This window comes from Diadema setosum, chromosome 21 (genome assembly GCF_964275005.1).
Source record: "Diadema setosum chromosome 21, eeDiaSeto1, whole genome shotgun sequence".
Lineage (NCBI taxonomy): Eukaryota > Metazoa > Echinodermata > Echinoidea > Diadematoida > Diadematidae > Diadema > Diadema setosum.
Genome location: NC_092705.1, coordinates 3,532,070 through 3,552,197, shown reverse-complemented (window position 1 = coordinate 3,552,197; position 20,128 = coordinate 3,532,070). Strand labels below are relative to the sequence as shown.

Genomic DNA, 20,128 nt, shown 5'->3' with positions numbered 1-20,128 from the left:
TCTATACCTTACAATATAAAACAGAAGCTCTTAGCACAAAGATTGCACTGAAGCTAACATCGATCATTGTATCCAAATGCAAACAGGCCTACATCTTGTAAAGCTGTTATGACACCTACACGTACATCATTTTCAATCCGTATCCGGGCATTGTTTTAGGTATGAATTGTTTTTAGTATATATATGATTATAGCCGATATTCTTTCTCTTTGACATGTGACTATCTTTCAATATGATAAGCTATTGGTTGCCCCCCCCCCCCCAAAAAAAAAGCACGTGGTAAAGTTTATGTAGGTGTGTGTGTGTGTGTGTATGTGTGTGCGTGCGTGTGTGTGTGTGTATGTAATAGATGTTTGTTTCTCCTGAAGCAGGACAAGCTGCGATTCTCGACGCAGTGGTTCAAAGGTAACTCCTCCTTGTTTGTTTGGGTTTTTTTTTTCAGAAATACACTGTACCAGATTATCTACTGTATAGAATGTAAGTCGAAGTCTGATTGTCCATCAGCCACAGACGGGCACCATTTACTAACTACACTACCAGACACAAGGTCCTACAACTGTACTATCTATCTTGTATTATAATCGAATGCCTAACTGACCCATAACAAACCTATAACCAGTTGGATATGAAGGGCAAGGAGTAAATTGTAGATAGCCTGCGTGTGCGTTGCATTTATACTTGGATTCTGCCTCTTTATCGATATAATCACGAACGATGGACTCCAAGAATACAAGTGGACACAAGGGTAAGCAAACTTTTTTAATGGAATAACTCCTTATCTACTATATTCACAGATTTTCTGTCCTTGTTACAAACGTGTTGCTGACACACAATCATTATTTGGCGTTATTATCACATCGTGAATTGATTGATCCCTTCACATGGGTTTGAAGTTTAAAGTTGGGTAAGAAAAGATCAAAACGTATATACCCTTCTGTGAATGTCTGACGTCAAATTAACAGTAATTGCATTCATTTTCCCTCTTGGAAGTCCCTCCGATCCAGTGTCTCAAAGGAACCTTTGAGACTGTCTGCACCAGTTGCTCTCAGACCTGTAATAAAACGGTCAAGCTGATCGTTCAAACATGACAGTATACTATTGCGATTAGTGACGAAAAAGACTATATCTTGCATTTACTTTTTTTTTTCGTAGGTTCCTCTTTAATTGGATTTTGTATTTGACAATGCGTGATATGAGGGGAGACGTACTCAATACATGTTGAACTTTGAAACCCTACAAACGACTATTTGGGAGTGGTTTGTTCTGTTTTGTTTTTGTGCGCGCGCCTACAGCATATTTATCATTCGTTTACCAAATGGGGCTCATTATCCACATTTTGAATGTCAGATGTCGAATAGTCCAAAACGTCGTTACCCAAGGACGCCAAAATCAAAAAAGCTATACTTGATGGAAACATCAATGGATTTGTAAAACAGCTGAACTAGATTATCATTCTGCAGCGATACACATCGCATTTATCACCAAGCTGTGCCGAAAAACAAACACAACAACAAAATAAAAATCGGTGACGCCCTTTAGTGGTTGATGTGTTTAATCACTTAATTTATTGCTCTCTAGTTGTTAAAGCTTTCTCTTGTGTTGTTTTGTTTTTCACAAATTTGAATAACGGCTAACGCAGCGTTGCTGATGTATCTGGTATTCCATAATGCATAAATAGTAACAATTCTGCTTACGTCTTTACTTAAATCCCAATGAAATGAGGGACAAAATGTGCGTTCGAGGCTGAACGAACAACGCCCTCTCATGTGAGAAAACAAACAATCAGGTGGTCAAGGTTATTGAACTTGATTGATTAAAAAAAAAAATAATAAGGCTAGTAGTTGTCCGTCGATAGGCATACGACGTGATGAGATCAGTATCATCATTTTTTTTAAACCTAGTTTCGATGGTCATTCAGGTGATATTAAGATTGTCAAAGATTAAATTAAGAACAAGTCACAGACTACAAGTCACAGACCACAGCCTGCACTATAAAAAGATAAATTGATAATTTCCTATATTACGCATTATCCAGCTGGAGCAGGATATGTTTCAGAAGACAAAAAGTCTCCCCAGCCGCCCGCGGTATTCTCCACCGCTCCGACCGACAATGATCCCGCCGACGATGACGAAATGGCGCTACCGGCATTGATGCTCGACAGCAGGAGGATCTACAAGAACCTCCTCCTCATCAGCAGCGCATTCCTCTTCGTCTTCACCGCCTTCCAAGCCCTGTCCAACCTCCAGAGCAGCATCAACTGCGACGAAGGACTGGGATTGGCCTCACTGAGCACCATCTACGCCACGCTGATTTTGTCAGGTGAGTCAAATTCGAGATCTGGGCGTTGTCAAATATTGTATTCTCGCCCTATTTGCGCCAGAATTTCCTCTTTGTTGTTTAGCTTCGAAAGTTGAGGCATGCACATTATTAGTCTTTATCTAGGCCATGCTTGTCTTGTCTGTTGAACATCTAGTTTAAAGTCGATCCAGAGATATTTTCTGGTACTATATTTTGATCAATTAAAGACGCACGAATTAAGTCTGTTTTGTGATGATCAGATACTAAAATGATCTGCACACACGTTTATGTGCAATCAATTGGATCCTTGGATTAGAAACAGTGTTGTTATAATAATGAACTGCGAATTCCTCATTCAGTGGCTCGGCAACGAAGGAACAATATTATGAAATCTTACTTCAAGCAAAGAACTCTGAAAGTTACCGACTATGATGAGGGTACAGGATTGTTATATATAATGTGATTTCGACAAGTTTTATGCAAGTGGTGTAGCATATGGTTGCTAACTGTTAGTTTCTAGCTGATTCTTCCTTCGAGTGTTGGTTTGCAAAGCTTATGGGGATAAGTTTGCGAGCAAGAAAAAATTGAAATAAAAGATCGGATAGTGAACAATTAAGGAATACAAATTGAATACCAGAAAACTTGAATTGGTGACAATTCAGGTATCTACTGCTTTTGTCATTTGTCTGTTTATTTGTTTGATTGCTTGTTCCTGTTAATCAGCCATGTTGGTCCCGTCCTTCATAATCCGCCATCTTGGACTGAAATGGACGATGATGGGGAGTATGGTGTGTTATGCCCTCTACACGGTGGCCAACTACTATCCGACCTGGGCAACTCTCATTCCCGCCTCCTTCCTGGTCGGCCTCGGGGCGGCGCCCCTGTGGACAGCCAAGAGCACGTACCTCACCACCATAGCTGCTGCCTATGCAAAGCTGTCAGGTATTTATAGATACATTATTATCTTCTGAGTACAGCTACATCTGAATATAACTCACAATTGAAAGAATTTTGCAGCTAAATTTTCTACAGAGAATACCTAAAATACCGCTAGACGTTGCTAGAGTGGAATGCTATAATCACTATCATCATCATGATTTTTTGTTATCATTAGTTAAGTACAGTTGTTGTTTTGATAATAAGCAATATTATTTTCATTAAGATGATGATGATCATTACAATTATTATCATAATTATCAATATTATCAGCAGTATTATTGTCACTGTTGTTATAATTGTTACTATCATTATTATTATTACCATCGTTATCATTGTCATTATTATCATTATCATCATCATCACCACCACCACCATCATCAAGAGCAGCAGCATTATCTGTATCACGATAGTTCACTTTCTTTTCTCTTTTACTCTTCGATGCAGGAGAAACGATCCCTTCCATTGTGAGTCGATTCTGGGGGATCTTCTTCTTCTTCTTCCAATCCTCTCAGATCATCGGCAACCTCATTTCATCGCTGGTCTTTCGTCAAGAAGTCTCGTTGAATGGGACCGATCGCTTTCAGTGCGGCGCAAAAGACTGCTATACAGGTGCACCACAGCTTAGCCTTTTGACAAGACCTTGGCAATGCTTAGTGACTGAGTTTGATACTACATGCAGCACAATAGAAATGTGCTGAGACTTGCGAGATTTCGATGGGGAGAACGCGACCAGGCGTGGATGAACTCGAGAACGAGTGTCGTAATTAGCGGCTCCACGTTCACTCTACCTCTCGATTAGTCTTTTAACAGCACAACAGTTCACAACATACATACCAGACGCGAGGTCTCGCTACACTCGTCTTCACGTTATGTCTTTAATACCTTGTTCTATTGTATTTTGCGAAGCGGCCAAATGCTTATACACTTTACGAAGAGGGTGTCCCTAATCCCGAAATAGAATAATCCAATAAATTCCATTAATTTAATGCCATGTATGTTTATTGAGCATACATTATTTCACTTTTCTATGTGTTTGTAATCATCTAGTTGACCTGTCGATGCGCTTATTACGATGACTTTTGGTGGGTTTTTTTTTTTAGTTGTTGATTTTGTTGTTTTGTCTTTCGTTTGTTTGTTTTGCTGAAAGACACCTTTTACAGAATTATAACAAATCGATATCTAATCGCGGCAGGTGCATTCAGTTAGTATGCCAGAATTATTTGAACACGTATTACCGTACCAGAAATCTTGGTTTAGTAGTTCGGGCGTCAGTTGCAAGCTTCTGTGCGTCCTTATGGTAGCAAAGGCATACCGTCTTCAAAATTTAATCTCCAACCTGCAATTATTTCATTTCGTTTCATTTCATTTCATTTCATTCTTCTTCTTCTTCTTTTTTTTTAATTCAATGGGCTGTGTAACTTTACCTGATGTTTAGAAACGGGAGATGACAACGCCACGACTTACTGCGACCCACCGGACCGAAGGCTGACTTACATCCTCCTCAGCATCTACCTGGCATCGGGCATCGTGGCCGTGCTCATCGTCGCCTTCCTCGTCGACCAAGTGAAGGCGAGCAAGCGAATCCGGGAGCAAGGGACGTGCGATCTCTTCTTCGCCACGGTGCGCCTGATGCGGCTCCCACGGCTGCTGTTGGTGATACCAGTGACGGTCTTCAGTGGGCTGGAGCAGGCGTTCATCACAGGCGACTTCACGAAGGTAGGTATATACTGCAAACAAATATGAGCACTGTGGTGTCGTGGTTAAGGGACTGGACTCAGAAAGGGGAGAACCAAGTTCGATGCCTGCTAGGTGCGTATATTCCCTGAACAAAATGTTGAATTTACCATGTTTCTCTCTTCCCATGTATTCTAATGCGTGCCTACCTGCTTTTAAAGTAATGAAAACGGCATCGCCACTTTTTTTTTTTAAAGAGCAATGCACACACTGAAAAAAGAGGCTGCTGCATTAGGTTTATGTACAGCTACTAATCTACTGCAATTAAAGTAATATTTTTATCACAAACAGTGTGGAGATTTTATGACCCAACTAGACCTCTGAAATAGTTACGGTTCCACTGTTGCGCAAGTCTTCCTCTGCCCCCCAAGGAAAAACGCAGTATCTACATCCAGCTCCATTTCTAAACAACCGAGATATTCACCATTTTATCTTTTTGCCAAAGCCCCTGGAAAATATACTCTTTTGAAAAATTCCTTCATTGTGGAGTTTTAGTCTATCTAGCTACCAATTTTCCTGGAAAATATCATTTTGTGTTTTTGTTTTGTTTTTCAGTTATTGATGAAAATGTAGATACTTTGGGGAAACCCCACGCAATTGACTGATTTCCCCAAGGAAAAACGCAGTATCTACAATGGAACGAATTTCCCCAAGGAAAAACGCAGTATCTACAGCGGAATGACTAGGATTAATCTTCTGCCATAATTATGTATGCATGTATACATCATTGTTCAAGTATTCTCTGGCCCTAGGGGATGCATCCTCCACCCCCCCCCCCCCCAATTTATGCCCTGATTACAGAGCAGGCTTCATAAGATTATTAAATAACAGATCGTTCTTTGAACGTTTTGCTTAAAAGTGTATCCCAGACCGATCTTGCTGTAGGCCTAACGTTACGTCGATACGTGTTTAATATGAAGCTTGCCAGGGCTGTAATGTGATGCTACATGGCCTAGCCGCTAACTAGCATCTAGAATACTAGATCTAGGGCCTAGATCTGTACAGTCTAGGTTACAGTCTGTCTAGACCAAAATAAATGTAAATCGGATGTCTGGACCTAGATCGATCTAGACTAGGTCTAGTTTTTATATCGTTTATTCTAGGCTGGCTACGTAGCAGGCTACACGAGTCTACCGCCTCAGGCTATACATGCACGATGCTCACAGAAAAAAAAAAAAAAATAGCCTAACGTTAGAACTGCAGAAGGTTTAAGCCCTACACGAGCCAGGACTCTTTGATTAGAAAAAAAAATACATCTAGAACCGGTCTAGAATGAAGTGACATCCGCTCTCTAGGCCTATTCCTTCTGGATTGAACCTAAGTTTAACGATATGTAAATTTGTAAAGTAGGGCCTAACTTTTTTTACTTGTAAGTTATGTAGCATGCAGCATGGGATCATGCATGCATTTTACACAACCCAGTCTCACTAGGGTCTAGGCCTAGACACTGTCTAGATCCAATAAGAATTAAAATACAACTTATTCTTAACTGTCTCTATTTCGTCCATTTACCGTGGGTACCTATTTTTCACATGGACCCTACTCTATACTATTGTCAACTCTGTAATTTTAAGACAGTATAGTATGGAGTAGATAATTGAACATTGGCACTTCACTAGGCCTAGACTTAGGATTCTAAAAAGTGGTTAAGTTTTAGACTTCTTACTACAGGCCTGCCCTAGAGTAGGCCTATTCAAGTCCTACACTAGATCTTTCTTTAGACTTTCGGAATACGGACCCTGAAAGTTCTGATTAACGTTAAGTCTAACATTAGAAAAGAGACGCAAGACTCAAACGTTACTGTCTAGACAAGTCTAAAAGACTAATAGACTTAGGCCTAACGTTAGATCTAAGGGAGGGTGTAACATGTTAACATGTTACATAACCTGACATTTATCCGATACAACACAAATAGATCTATTGCCTTTCCAAGAAACTTTCGGATTCGGAGCCTGAGGAATTTTGACAAGGGTCTAGGCCTAACAAAGTTACTTCACAACAAGTTATAGTGCGGATAATGTTCATCATTGAGGTAGAATATGAAAGAATAAGAAAAGCTGATCGTTTATCACACGAAGCGAAGTAAACACAAATGTATGCGCGCATTTGTGTTTACCTCGCTTCGTGTGACAAACATGCATTTGTGTTTACTTCGCTTCGTGTGACAAACAATCAGCTTTATTCTTTCAATATTGAAATAGTTTTGAATAACTTACTCATTATCTGCAGATAAATTTTTCTTGAGGGCTAGGCTCACGAGTAATTTTCCCCAGGACAACATTTTGTTTTATTCCAAGTACACACTCCCACTGTATGCTGACTAGCCGGGCCCTGTGCTGACTGCTGCACAGCATCAGTGCACGTGCAGCTAGCTAGCTGCAAGCTGTCACTGTTGTGTTGTATTGTTCAATGTGCACTCGGTTAGCCTTAATCACACACTGTGTTTTATATTAGGATCACGATCTCATCAAAATATTTACTAATCAGTATTGTTTCGGTTAGATATTTTGAACATTATGTCTTATTATTGAGCAAGTATATCTAAAGAAAGTAATTTACGTTCAAATTACAGAACAACCGGCAAAGTATTCACATATATAAATAACAGTGTCTGGTAATTAAGACTAGCTTTGTAGATACTGCGTTTTTCCTTGGGGAAATATTCATCATGTAGATACACCTGTACTGCGTTTTTCCTTGGGGAAAGTGCAAGTTAAGTGTAGATACTGCGTTTGGCAGTTACGGAAAAGTGGCTTTCTAAACATTTTTTCAAAAATCTGAATATGTCATATGAAGAAGGATTGCCCACTGACTATATTTATGCAAAAAAGTGAAAATCGCCAAAAATGTTAGATACTGCGTTTTCCTTGGGGGGGCAGTCCTGTAGCTTTGCAATATCAAGAAGAGACATATCAAGAAGAGACAGATACACCGAAGCTAGTGGATCAGCAATGCCTTTTATCTCCAAGCTACTACAAATTATCCCGTTGGACATAAAACAATTGTAGACATCATAACCGTCATCATTTTTCTTCAAGAAGGAGTTATACAAGGCCGAAATGTTCAGCGTCAACATTGTCATTTTGAATGATGAGAACGGGCACGAAGTTGAACCTTACTGCTGTTGTTAATTATGCTCCGTAAAGAAAAAACATACACATAAGAACCATTATGTTTTGCTTTGATTTATTCACTTTTTGTTCCAATCTTCACATTTCTGTTTTTCAGTCTTACGTTACCTGTACCATTGGCGTTGGCTGGGTCGGATACGTGATGATATGTTACGGGGTAGCTGACGCCTCCTGTTCATTCCTGATCGGACGGCTGGCGAAGTACACGGGTCAAATACCACTTTTCTGTTTTGGCGCCCTCACCAACGCGTCGCTTATAGTCGCTCTCGGGGTTTGGCAGCCGAAGAGCAGCGAGTTGGCGGTTTTCTTCGTCATCGCGGCGCTCTGGGGAGTGGCTGATGCCATCTGGCAGACACAGCTGAATTGTAAGGGCTTTAGCCAACCTGCAAGACAACCAATGGTCATAATATGTGCGTTTGTGTTTATGTGTGTGTGTGTGTGTGTGTGTGTGTGTGTGTGTGTGTTTGTGTGTGTGTAATAATTATTCAGCAGCACAAGTGAGAAGGATACAGCTGGTTATTTTTGTTGATACTCCTTTCATTGTAAAATGATGCTGATATTGAATGAAATTCAAATAAAGAACATCATAAAAGATGATGGTTTGTATATTGTATGTGGGTAAAATCAAAATAGGAAAACAAATCCTCTTCTTCATAAAAACTCACGGAGTATACCATAACATTGTGAAAAGGAGATGTAAATTAATGGTAGTTATCAGTAACAGAATCATAGTTATTGCCAGTAATATAAAAATGATTCAGTGTTTCATTTAACCTTTTCTTTATTGTCCCCCTCCCCCCACCCCTCCTTCCTCAATGTCCACCACAGCTCTGTACGGAATATTATTCCCAGAGATGCAGGAGCCCGCGTATTCCAACTACCGTCTGTGGGAGTCCGTGGGGTTCACCGTGGCTTTCGCCTACAGTAATTTCCTCTGCGTGTGGGTAAAGCTCGTCATCCTAGCCTGCGTTCTGGTGGTGTCGATGCTGGGATACGCCCTGGTAGAAGTGGTGGTCTGGCGAGAGAGAAGAAGTCGAGAGGAGAATGACCCCCCGCCGGAGTACTCGATCAACCATCTGAAGACGTCCCCTATCGAGTAGTTGAGGTGCTGGTACATCCTTCCTGCGCCTATCGCCTGCATTTGAAAGTGTGATCGTAAAACGGTTTAAGCGTCCTATTTTCGAACATTTTAAAGTATGTTCATCACAAGATAAGAGCAAAAGAAATCCATACCAATGATACCTCACTTGTATCATAACAACAAAATATTCTTGGAGTTAAAAATGTCCCATATTTTCCTTTTATTTATTCATTTATATACTTATTCATTTGTGCTTTTTGAAAGGTTTATTCACAAATATCTCAAATTGGCAAAAATGAAGTTATGTCGTTTTGCAACCAATTTTTTCATTTCCTCAGAGCACTTTCAAGTGAAGATGGCAACATGTTCTTCGCATGGAGGGTGTGAAATGTCAAATTTTCTCATTGTTCCCTTTGACATGGACAAGTGAAATCATATATTAGAAAGGACTAAAAGAAATACATTCTATATATATATATATATATATATATATATATATATATATACATATATACATATATACATATATTCATATATATATATATATATATATATATATATATATATATATATATATCCACATGTAGTGCATGGGATCCTCTTACTTGCAAGATGCCATCTACTTGACAACAAGATTGTGGTTAGTCTATTGTATTGGTCGACTATATTTACGTAGGTAAATGGCTTCGAGTTGCAATGGAGACCATTATTGGCTTATGCTAATCTGAAAACGTAACTGGATAAAGCGAATCCGTGCATGGAGGTAGACTGTTTACCGGTGGTCAACATGCTATCCCGGCTAACAATGCAAGTGTGTTGGCAATCGTCGAGCCAAATTCAACAAAGGTTGGAAGTCAGCATTCCGTGGACGATCTCGCGTAGTCTTTGTGTTTGGGAAGCTGCTTCTGAGGAAGATGACATGACTACACTGACCCCAAGAGATGACCATTATAGCAATGACTGGCCACTTTGTGGAGATAATTATGATTATATCACTCCAAAGGTCCGTTTCTAGCAATTTGTCTTGTGTTCCATAGCTAAGATGATATTGAGACCAGTTCATCGATTGAAATCAGTTTAACTGTTTAACTTCGGGTTAAACAGTATAAAGGGACAGATACTTAAAGAGTCTATCATGAAAGCGCGCAAGAAGACCCTATACGCAGTCATGCTTGCCAGTTCCTGACATTTTCATTCATTTCATTCTAATTTGTCATCTGATACATACAAAATATACAAAAATGACCAAAAAAAGACTTGAAACATAGAAGCTATTAAAAAAAAAAAACACTGTAATACTTCAATGTAGATCGAGGGGTATAGTTTCTATAAGAATTAAAACATGTTCTATTGATGCACCAGTCTTGGACTAAAGAACTCGAAAAAATATTTTCCCTAGTGCAGTTATATATCACTTCTGCCTGCGGCCTCGGTGAAAACGGCACTCCAGCTAATTTAGCAATTGTCTGGCATATTTTGTCGTTCTATAATCCAGTGTAGTGCATGATAAAGCATTCACTAATTGTTAATATATGTATATATTTTTTTTAATATATATATATATATATATATGTATATGTTAATATATATATATATATCTTTTTTTTATATATATGTATATATGTATATGTATATATATATATATATATATATATGTATATGTTAATATATATATATATATATCTTTTTTTATATATATGTATATATGTATATGTATATATATATATATATATATATATATATATATATATATATATATGTATACATGCTAGTAATGGTAGAGATCGATCCTGACCGGAGCGTAAGTGGCGTCTCATTTTGACGCATAAATATTATCAAGTTTGAGGCGGTCGTTGCTCTCTACTTTTCCTTTTAATCGAGCTTTCGGCCTATCACGGCCTTCATCAGGATCTACCAACAGAACAGATTACAATAATATATAATGACATAATGTGGCATGATATAATAGGTGCAATATTTTATCTATGCTTTATAATTCGCTGATACTATCGAACATCTCATACTGTAACATTGTTTGGGCAACTGCAAAAAGTCACATTGACAGTATATTGCTTCTACAAAAGAAAGCTATACATATATGCACCACTTCAGGTCATCGGGACCATTCAGATCCTTTGTTCGTAGAATTAAAAACACTAAAGGTAAATAATATTAATTTTTCGCAAAATTCACTTTTTATGTTTCGTTTGTATAACGGTTAGTTGCCATCTTATTTTTTCTCATTATTTCAGTTAAAGAAGGACATACATTCTTATCCCACTAGGCAATCTGATAAATTTCATCTACAAAATCCTAAAAAGGTGATGGCTCTGAAATCTATCAGACACACTGGACCCGATATTTGGAATTCTCTTCCTTCTAAAATTCGAACTTTAAAGTCTATGTACTAATGCTGCTCTCTGGATATCAGTGATCTTATAATGTCATTGTAATTGTTTTGTATATGAAATTCCCTCGTGGAAATATCGCCGTTCTGAATTTATTGCGTAATGTTATGTAACCGACCATGACCTGTCACTGTTCACCTGTATCTCGGTGAGAAAATACTTTTCCATGCTTTACTATTCAGTGATCCAGGTGATCTAACTTTGTGTATTAGCGAAAGCAGACAGACCTCTCCTCACTCCTTTCTTCTATCCTATCTCTATGCAAGTCATCCCTCCCTCCTATTTTCCTATATGTTATGTATTATGTACGAGGGCTGCATGCAAATCAAGCAATGCTTAAGCTGTAGCCCTTCTGCGTTATTCATTGCATCGCTGATGTGTTTTGTTGTACATTGTAAAGGCAATGAAGAAACTTACTTTGTTAACAATTAATGTTTATGGCGCCATCAATGTATGCAATATATGTGTATGTATCTGCATGAGTAATAATAATATAATGCAGAAACCAATAAAATCAAATCAAATCAATGTTGTACAGTGCAATATTTTGATGAAATGATAATGATAATTCTTATGAAATATTCCCTTTGAACAAATCAATTTTTATACTTGAACACTTAAATACAATCTAGCATTATATCGTCAAAAGAAATGTGTTGTGTATATGATACAAATTGAGATTCAATACTGTATTATACTTCTGTTTGTGTGTGATACATAACACATTTCTTTTGACGAGATCATATCAGATGCATTTGATTGATTTGTACAAAAGTAATATTTCAGAAGAATTATGTTATTATTATCATCTCATCAAATTATATAATATTGCAATAGTCAAAATAGTGTTTTTTAATAAAAAAAACCTTGTATTGCGTATTACTTATCATAAGGGTTTAATAGTTTTGAAAAGTAAAGAGTTGATCTATAACATGCATTGTACAATTTCCCTATACACGATATTGCACCTAATGTAAACGAAGGAAAATTGATGACCAGAAATGTATACAATATTAATGAAAATGAAAAAAGAAAATGGAATTCCATCGAGATTGAATCAGATTTTCACAACCTTACTTCAAAGCAAATGAGGCAAGATTAAGTATTGTATAATTTTACACAAATGTCAGGAGGTATGATGGCATGTATGCTGTTGATTGTACCTAAGGCTCTGGAGACTTTACAGCATACTTCACTGACATGATGTTGCCTTAGTGAATGATTAAAAGTTCAGTACTCCAAGAAACTTGATAGAGCTTACAATATACCATTGTGTCTACTCTCTCCTTCTTTTATGTCCGCTCTTCTGCATTCTTACCAGTGTATGTACACAATTCTTTGCAATAATATTCAATCCAGGTTACATTTTGTCATTACTCTTACATCATGGAATCCAGTTTGCTTGTGTCCACGATGGCGCGTGCTGTACTTTCATTTTTTTCCATTTTTATTTTTTTTCCTCTTGTTTTACATTCTAATTTGATCTGTCAGTTGACATTGGTCCTTTCATTTTGTTTTATATCTGTTTGTATTTCATTTATTCATTATTCCTTCTCTTATGTACTTTCTGAGGGCCTCATATCGTACAAGCTTTTCAGTGGGACCTTCCATTTCCATCCCCATCCTTAGTTAATTTATACTATGCATATGTATATATTAAAAAATACAATTATGTTTTCTTCATTTGGTTACTCATTATCAAATGTATTTTGTTAATTTAGTTTTTGAAATTATAACAAATATGTTCTGCTTATACATTGTATATATTTTCTCTGTTTATTTGATGGAAATGAAAATAAATCTGAACTTTCAACTTTACAATAGGCATTCTGATGGAATCAGCTACCCTTATATCACAGTCATTAGTGCATAATATTAGATTGTTTTGTGTTGTTTTACTTTTATGATATCTACATGATTTTTATCTGCGTTTAAGTTAAATTTGGTAACAAAGAACCATTGATCGAATTTCAACTTTAGTACAACTTCAAAAAAGTTGCACTAATGCTGTGGATATTTATACATTCGTCAATGGGAAGCGGTAAATGAATTTCTTATTATTTTACATCTTTCTCAACAAGTACACTTAAGATTGATTAGCTCTCAAATCCGCATGGGGGTAGTATATATTTTACTTTTACCATCGCACGTTCATTCACGTTCTCTATGCACGACAGCACTTATTTAACTTGTCCGTCTCCCTGATGTCCCTTCTTTGTCAAATATTTAATCAATCTCCGTCGACTCTGGACACATTCAATAGGGCGAGTCTTGGCAGTAAAAGTCCGGGAACGTAGCTGTATATCACAGAATGAATTGCAGAGCCTTCCAAGAGCCACAGACTAAGACATTGTCTTAATTTCGTCTACATGAGTTCTGTTGGATTCGATGACACCTTTATTCTGGAGGCTGAAAATACACGCTCCCATTATGACTGACCAGCATGTAAGCTGTCCCTGAATGGAAACCTACATCATGTTCTATTCAGTTTTGTCGATGATCGCTAATATATGAACAGGAGCGGAGTGGAGTGAGGATGACTTTAAAGCGTTTTCAGGATTTTTTCATCATAGCCGTCGCATTTGTCTCGATGACACTACTCGCTCTCGGCTTGACGACTGGCTGGAATCGAACGAACCAATTCAAAAACCTAACAACCTTCGAGTTCCAGGAGGCGTATCAAACGGCAAAGAAACTTAAAAACTTCCTCACCTTTTCTCCTGGGCACATCGTCAAGTCCGCTGATGTGAAGAATTCTTCGTCCATGATTTGGCGACTATCGGGTCGAGAACGAAGACTCCTTGAGAGGAGCATGCCTGTGATCGATCATGACGTTTTGAATCTCGACGTCGGAAGAATTCTTCGTGGGAGGCCGTTGGTCGATTATGACGTCAATCGAGTGATGCATAAGCTGCAACGAGCTGCAGCCGGAGAGAAGTGCACTTTACGCATAGCGAAATATTGCGCGTCGCACTGCGAGTTTTCTCTCGGGAAAGCGTACTCCGAGGAATGGCGACGGTTCAGATGCCGCTTCTCAAATTCGTGCGCGATCGAAACAAGTTTCGTCAGCGATCTCTCCGCAGGGGGTATAATGGCGACGATCGACGTACTCATTATACTTTCATCTCTCCGGGAGGGACTGCGATTGGTCGATCTCATGGCGACGCGTCCTGCGGGACAAATGTGGATATTATATTCCCGAGAGAGCCCGCAACACGACCCAGAGTATGCACCTCCTGTCGGCACCCCAAACCCTTATAACCTTTCCATAACATATCTACAAGAAGCAGACATCTATTTTCCGTATTGCCAATCAAGAAGCCATACACAAGTACTCAATGTGTCACTACCAAAACGAACGAAACTGATGGCTTGGATGTCGTCTAACTGCCGGAGGCCGGCTTGGAAGAGACGTGAATTCATGGACGAGCTTCAGAGACACCTGCCGATTGACACCTACGGATCCTGCGGCAAACTCGGAAAGGTTTCCGCGGCTGACGAAGAAGGAGTCCTGACGCAGTACAAATTTTATCTCGCCCTGGAAAACAGCGAATGCAGGGACTACATCTCGGAGAAAATGTGGCAGAAGGCGTTACGCAATGGCGTTGTTCCGATTGTGTACGGAGCACCTCGTGCCGACTACGAACGCCTAGCCCCGCCCAATTCATTCATCCACCTAGAGGACTTTGGCTCGATGCAGGAATTTGTGGATTTCATACGCGAGCTCGACGCGGACGACTCGCGCTACTACGCGCATCTCTCGTGGAGGCGGGATTTTGAGATCGCATGCTTCCCGCGCTCCTTTCTCACCGGCGAACCAAGCGTCAATCTGTGCTACCTGATACAGAAATTGATACACGTTACGGTGAACCCTGGTTCGTCCTGGCATGGTAGGGTCAGGGATTTCAAATCGTGGTGGGAAGGACAGTGTTCAGATTCTAAGCGAGAGAAACTTGTGATGGGCTTCAATGTACATTACAAAGATGATGGGGAGTAAGTAGAGAAAATAACAAAAACTAGTGTTTTATCCTTCTACGCTGATGAACATCCATGCCCTGCCAGCAGATTCGAGTCAGACACAATCGTTCCTCTAACATGAGATTTTCGTTGTTTGTGTTGCTGCTATGATATTTCATTTTGTTTCTGGGGAAAAGTCGTAGTCAATTTGTATGAAACACCTCGAGGTAATTTTTCAGATGTTAAAATGAAAGATGTACAAGATTGTGAATTAAAGAGGGCACAATTTAATGTTACAAAAAGATATGCGATATAGAGCTCGTTTTTTATCCTTGTTTTTTGGGATTTTAAGATTAAATATCTATTCTTGCGTTAAAGGAATAGACATCAATTTTATTCGTTTTATTCATTCCTCACTCTACGAGATTCTAGTACCTGTAGCACGCTTTGGGCAATTCTATTATTGTCATTTACCCCTGTCAATTCGATGGACTTAAAATGTCTTGTATGTTTGCATTGGTGTATTCCATTTTGATAGTCACCTAGCGCGATTGCTCGATACGATGCATTATCCTCTATAGATATTAGGGAACATTAGATTTGCGACTCAGACGTTTAAGAGGACGATTGCGTTGACCGTTCTCCTCTCTCCCTGCTTGGCGTTGAAAAGTAGCTTTCATTAGATAAGCCAGTTCGGGGTTAGCTCATGTGCACATGGCTACAAATTACCTTTCTTCTTTTTTCAGTTGATAAGGCACTCCACTAGGTTTTTCATGTGACAGAATGTATATGCTTGCGAGACGTAAAAATTTATGGAATTCGTCAGTCATGTTCAAACAAAGGATGAACTTACGTAAACCAGGTGACCAGAATGATCCATCAATCAGCACCTTGGAAAGCATCCATTTCATTACTTTGCACTGAATGTATTAACAATGTCTTTCTATTGATATTGCCAAATACAACTTTTGCTGTCAGGTGAATGTGCTGGCAAGCACCACATACAAGGATTACATAAATAATAATTACATCGCAGATGCTTATCTCGGTGAATTTAAAAACCAACATGCTCTGCTGGTACAAATGACCTTTTTCTGCTCATGCTCAAAGTGGAACCCCAAACTGGCTTATTATAAATTACACGGTGACGCACCGAACAACGTACAAAGTCAAATGGCGCCCCCATATGATCAGTGCATCAACTAGAAGCTCTCTGCGTCCTGTTGAGCGGACGTAAAAATAGCCCGGATCGCGGAGTGAAAACTAGACGACGAGAGAGATATAAGCAGATCGATTTTAATCACCGAATTTGCGCCTGCGCAGAGCAGTTTTTTGTCCTCTGAACGTCCGCGTCGCGAAAATCTAAAGCTCTCTGCTCAGTATCTTCGACACATTCTCAACAACCGACACACTGCACTAGTAAACCTTCTATGGCGCCCAAACCCCTTTCCTCCATTTCCCCCGGCCATGAAGTCTTCTATTTGTATACAAAATGCACACAAAATGGCCCACACAGATATAATAGTGTTGATGATTTTGTTGTTGTTTTAAAGAACGAAAGGAGGGAGAGAGAAAATGGGGCCCTATACAAATAATTTGCCCCAGACAGCACTTAACATAAAACAAACATTATAAATCTTATAGAGATATAAACAAGAATGTTAAATATATGCCAAGTCTCCACGAGGGAGCTCATATTGTCTCCACGAGGGAGCTCATATTATCTCCACAAAGGAGCTCATATATTATTATCTCCACAAAAGATTATTTTATCTAGGTTCTCAAAGCACATTACAACGAGTTGTCAAACCGTGTCGCTGGAATTAAAATTGCATTTACCGTGTCGTCATTAAACCAATTTCCATTAAAAAAAAAAAAAAAAAAATATATATATATATATATATATATATGTATATATATATATATATATATATATATATATATATATATATATCCAGCTGCCTAGCTACCTAGTTTTGGCTTGCGCGCAAAAAAGAAAAGAAAAGAAAAACAAAAAAATTGAGAGTTGATGTAATGTGCTGTGCGTAGATTGAATGTATTTTTATATGAGAGTTAAATGTTTAGGAAGAGAAGATTGTGGGAAAATATTTCTGAATCAAACTGATTATTTTTGCTGTGTAAAATTTTTGATTTGAGCTGTATAACAACATCTGTATTAATAAGTATAAATGACCGGCACACACAATTAATATAAACTCTTTTTTTAGTAATTAGTGAGAATAGTGATATTAGATAGGTAATAACATAATATTTGTTTTTGTTTTGTATTATAGGTTGATCCCATTATGCAATGGTTAAGATGAATAAGATTTTTTGTTTGTTTGTTTGTTCTATGCTTTGTTTTTTTCATTGCTTTGCTGTATCTTGTGTGTATTTTTAATGTATTCATGGTCCTTTGTTAACAATGTCTGTAATTCAGCCTCCGGGCTGCGATGGATATTGATGAATAAGACGCCTTTTCAATTCAATTCAATTCAAAATCAAATACCATTAAAGCGCTATTCCATTACATTTCAGTGATGTTGTCTATCTTTATCATATCTGTCGTTAGGGTTAAAGTTCTCGAAGTTCAGGTCAATTTACGCGGGCACAAGAAAGGAGGAAGAGTTCACCGTCTGACAGATATTAGAGAGCTGTCAATTTGTGACACGGACGTTAAGACGACGGTTGCGTTGACTGTTCTCCTCTCTCCATTATACGTCGTGTTGGTTGCAAAGTAGCTTTAAGGCAATGTCACACCTTTGCGGGCAAGTTATTCGGGCTTGTTGGGAGGAGGGATTTTCCAGCATGCAGGAGAATTTTCCCGGGCGGACAAGAATGTCTGCGAGTTTCGCACTTGTTTCTTACCTACTAGACGCGTGCTACTTATCTTCTAATTGCGTGTATTCCGTGTGACCTGCCTGAGAGCTTTGAAACCGATCCGTTTTCTGTTACGAGCGACTTACAGGACCTGAGAAGTACCTGCGTTGGAGTTGCCTGAGAGGTGTTGCCGGTAAGGGTCTTCTACTGGTGTTCTGCGTGTTTCTCTGCGAGCGAACCCCCACGACTCACTCGGAACAAGTTTTGAGCATGCTCAAGGCCTTGTCATACCGTATCTGGGGAAGTTTTGCGGCTTGACATGCGGGGATACAAATTTGCTACCCGGAGCTCTCCGCAGTTGGTCCGCACCTGACAATACCTTGCGCGTATCTCCCCTGTAGTTGCCCGGAGGTGCGCACGCAAGTCCCATTTAAGGCCGTGTCACACCTTTCCGGGCAAGCCTTGCGTGCGACTTGTGAAGAACAATTTTTACTACCCGGAGGTCCCCTCAGATGACCCGCACATGACAGTATCTCACCCGTAATCGCCCGAAGGTGCGCACGCAAATCTTTTTACCCTCAACCATGTTTAGGCCCTGTCACACTTTTCCGGGCATGCAACGCGGGCTTGTTGTGTGTGGGGGTTTTCCAGCATACCGGACAATTTCTGAGGGCGGACAAGGATTTGGGCGAGTCAGAGCATGTGTCTTACTTAATGGACGCGTTCTACTTAAATACGAGTGAGATACGTGCTAGGTACTGTCATGTGCGGATCATCTGCGGGGACCTCCGGGTAGTAAAAATTGTTCTTCGCAAGTCACACGCAAGGCTTGCCCGGAAAGGTGTGACACGGCCTTTAGATTTTGAAGACGCAGCCTATGCAATACAAAATAGCGCCCCCATATGTCGTTAGTCATAATGGCATCAACCAGCTCTCTGCGCGTCTTGAATTTGCGCGGACCCTAAAACGGCCAAGGATAATTATTGTGTAAATTCAGACAACGCAAGATCGATTTTGATAAGCTGTCTTGCGCATGCGCAGAACAGTTTTTCCCCTTTTAACATGCGCGTCGAAAACCTAAATCTCCCTAATTATTGTGACTGAGGCGCCCCCGCCCGAAAACCATCAATAATATCGCAATTAAAAACAGGTGGTGGACTGGCAGCGTGACAGACTTTGCGAAGTTTTAATGTGGCGAGCGTGCAAATAGCCCCAGCTTGAGTGGGAAGTTTCGTTAGAAGCTTGGCGAAAAGTTTCGCGGAAAGTTTGCGATCATAGTGGCAAAACTTTGAGATCTTGAAGATCGTGATCTTAAGGTCCTGTTTACCTTTGGGAGCAGTGATTAAAAAAAAATGTTCAAGATATCACTTTTAATGCATATGCGTAGGTCAGTTGTAACACAAAACAACCTACCTTATAAAATTTTTGCAATAAAGGCTAAAATGTAAGGAGATATGACTTTTTTTCTCATTAAACCGTAACTGTATACGGTTTAGTCTGGAAACATTTTTATTATAACTATTGTTCACATTTTGTATATTTAACAATACTTAACATCGATTTACATCGGTTGTTTCTATCCCTAATTCACATTTTAGAACTATTTTGAAGCACTAATGCTGGGTTTTTGTTTCATCTGCAAATGGTAGATTATGCCTTTAAACTTCGCGATCTTTTGCCGGTGTGACCGTGGCTTATAAATCCTTTTTCATTTAAGCCTTTTGCCGTTTAAATAAAAGTATGGCAGCTGTCTGTTTTG

The 20,128-nt window shown here is 39.1% G+C and overlaps 1 protein-coding gene across 1 annotated transcript; it reads left to right on the top strand.

The window, feature by feature from the left end:
• Positions 1 to 714: 714 nt before the first annotated feature.
• LOC140244811 (protein unc-93 homolog A-like) lies at positions 715 to 9,203 on the top strand. Its single transcript, XM_072324425.1, has 7 exons — positions 715 to 745; positions 2,036 to 2,320; positions 3,023 to 3,241; positions 3,683 to 3,847; positions 4,674 to 4,954; positions 8,201 to 8,468; positions 8,932 to 9,203. The coding sequence occupies exons 1-7, from the start codon at positions 715 to 717 to the stop codon at positions 9,201 to 9,203; spliced, it is 1,521 nt and encodes a 506-aa protein (XP_072180526.1).
• Positions 9,204 to 20,128: the final 10,925 nt, after the last annotated feature.

What these genes read in the sequence shown, in the direction of transcription:
- LOC140244811 (XM_072324425.1), top strand. Translation starts at nt 715, where the DNA reads ATGGACTCCAAGAATACAAGTGGACACAAGG. An exon ending in CGCCACGCTGATTTTGTCAG is followed by an intron (nt 2,321 to 3,022) that starts GTGAGTCAAATT and finishes CCTGTTAATCAG; the next exon opens with CCATGTTGGTCCCGTCCTTC. An exon ending in TGCCTATGCAAAGCTGTCAG is followed by an intron (nt 3,242 to 3,682) that starts GTATTTATAGAT and finishes TCTTCGATGCAG; the next exon opens with GAGAAACGATCCCTTCCATT.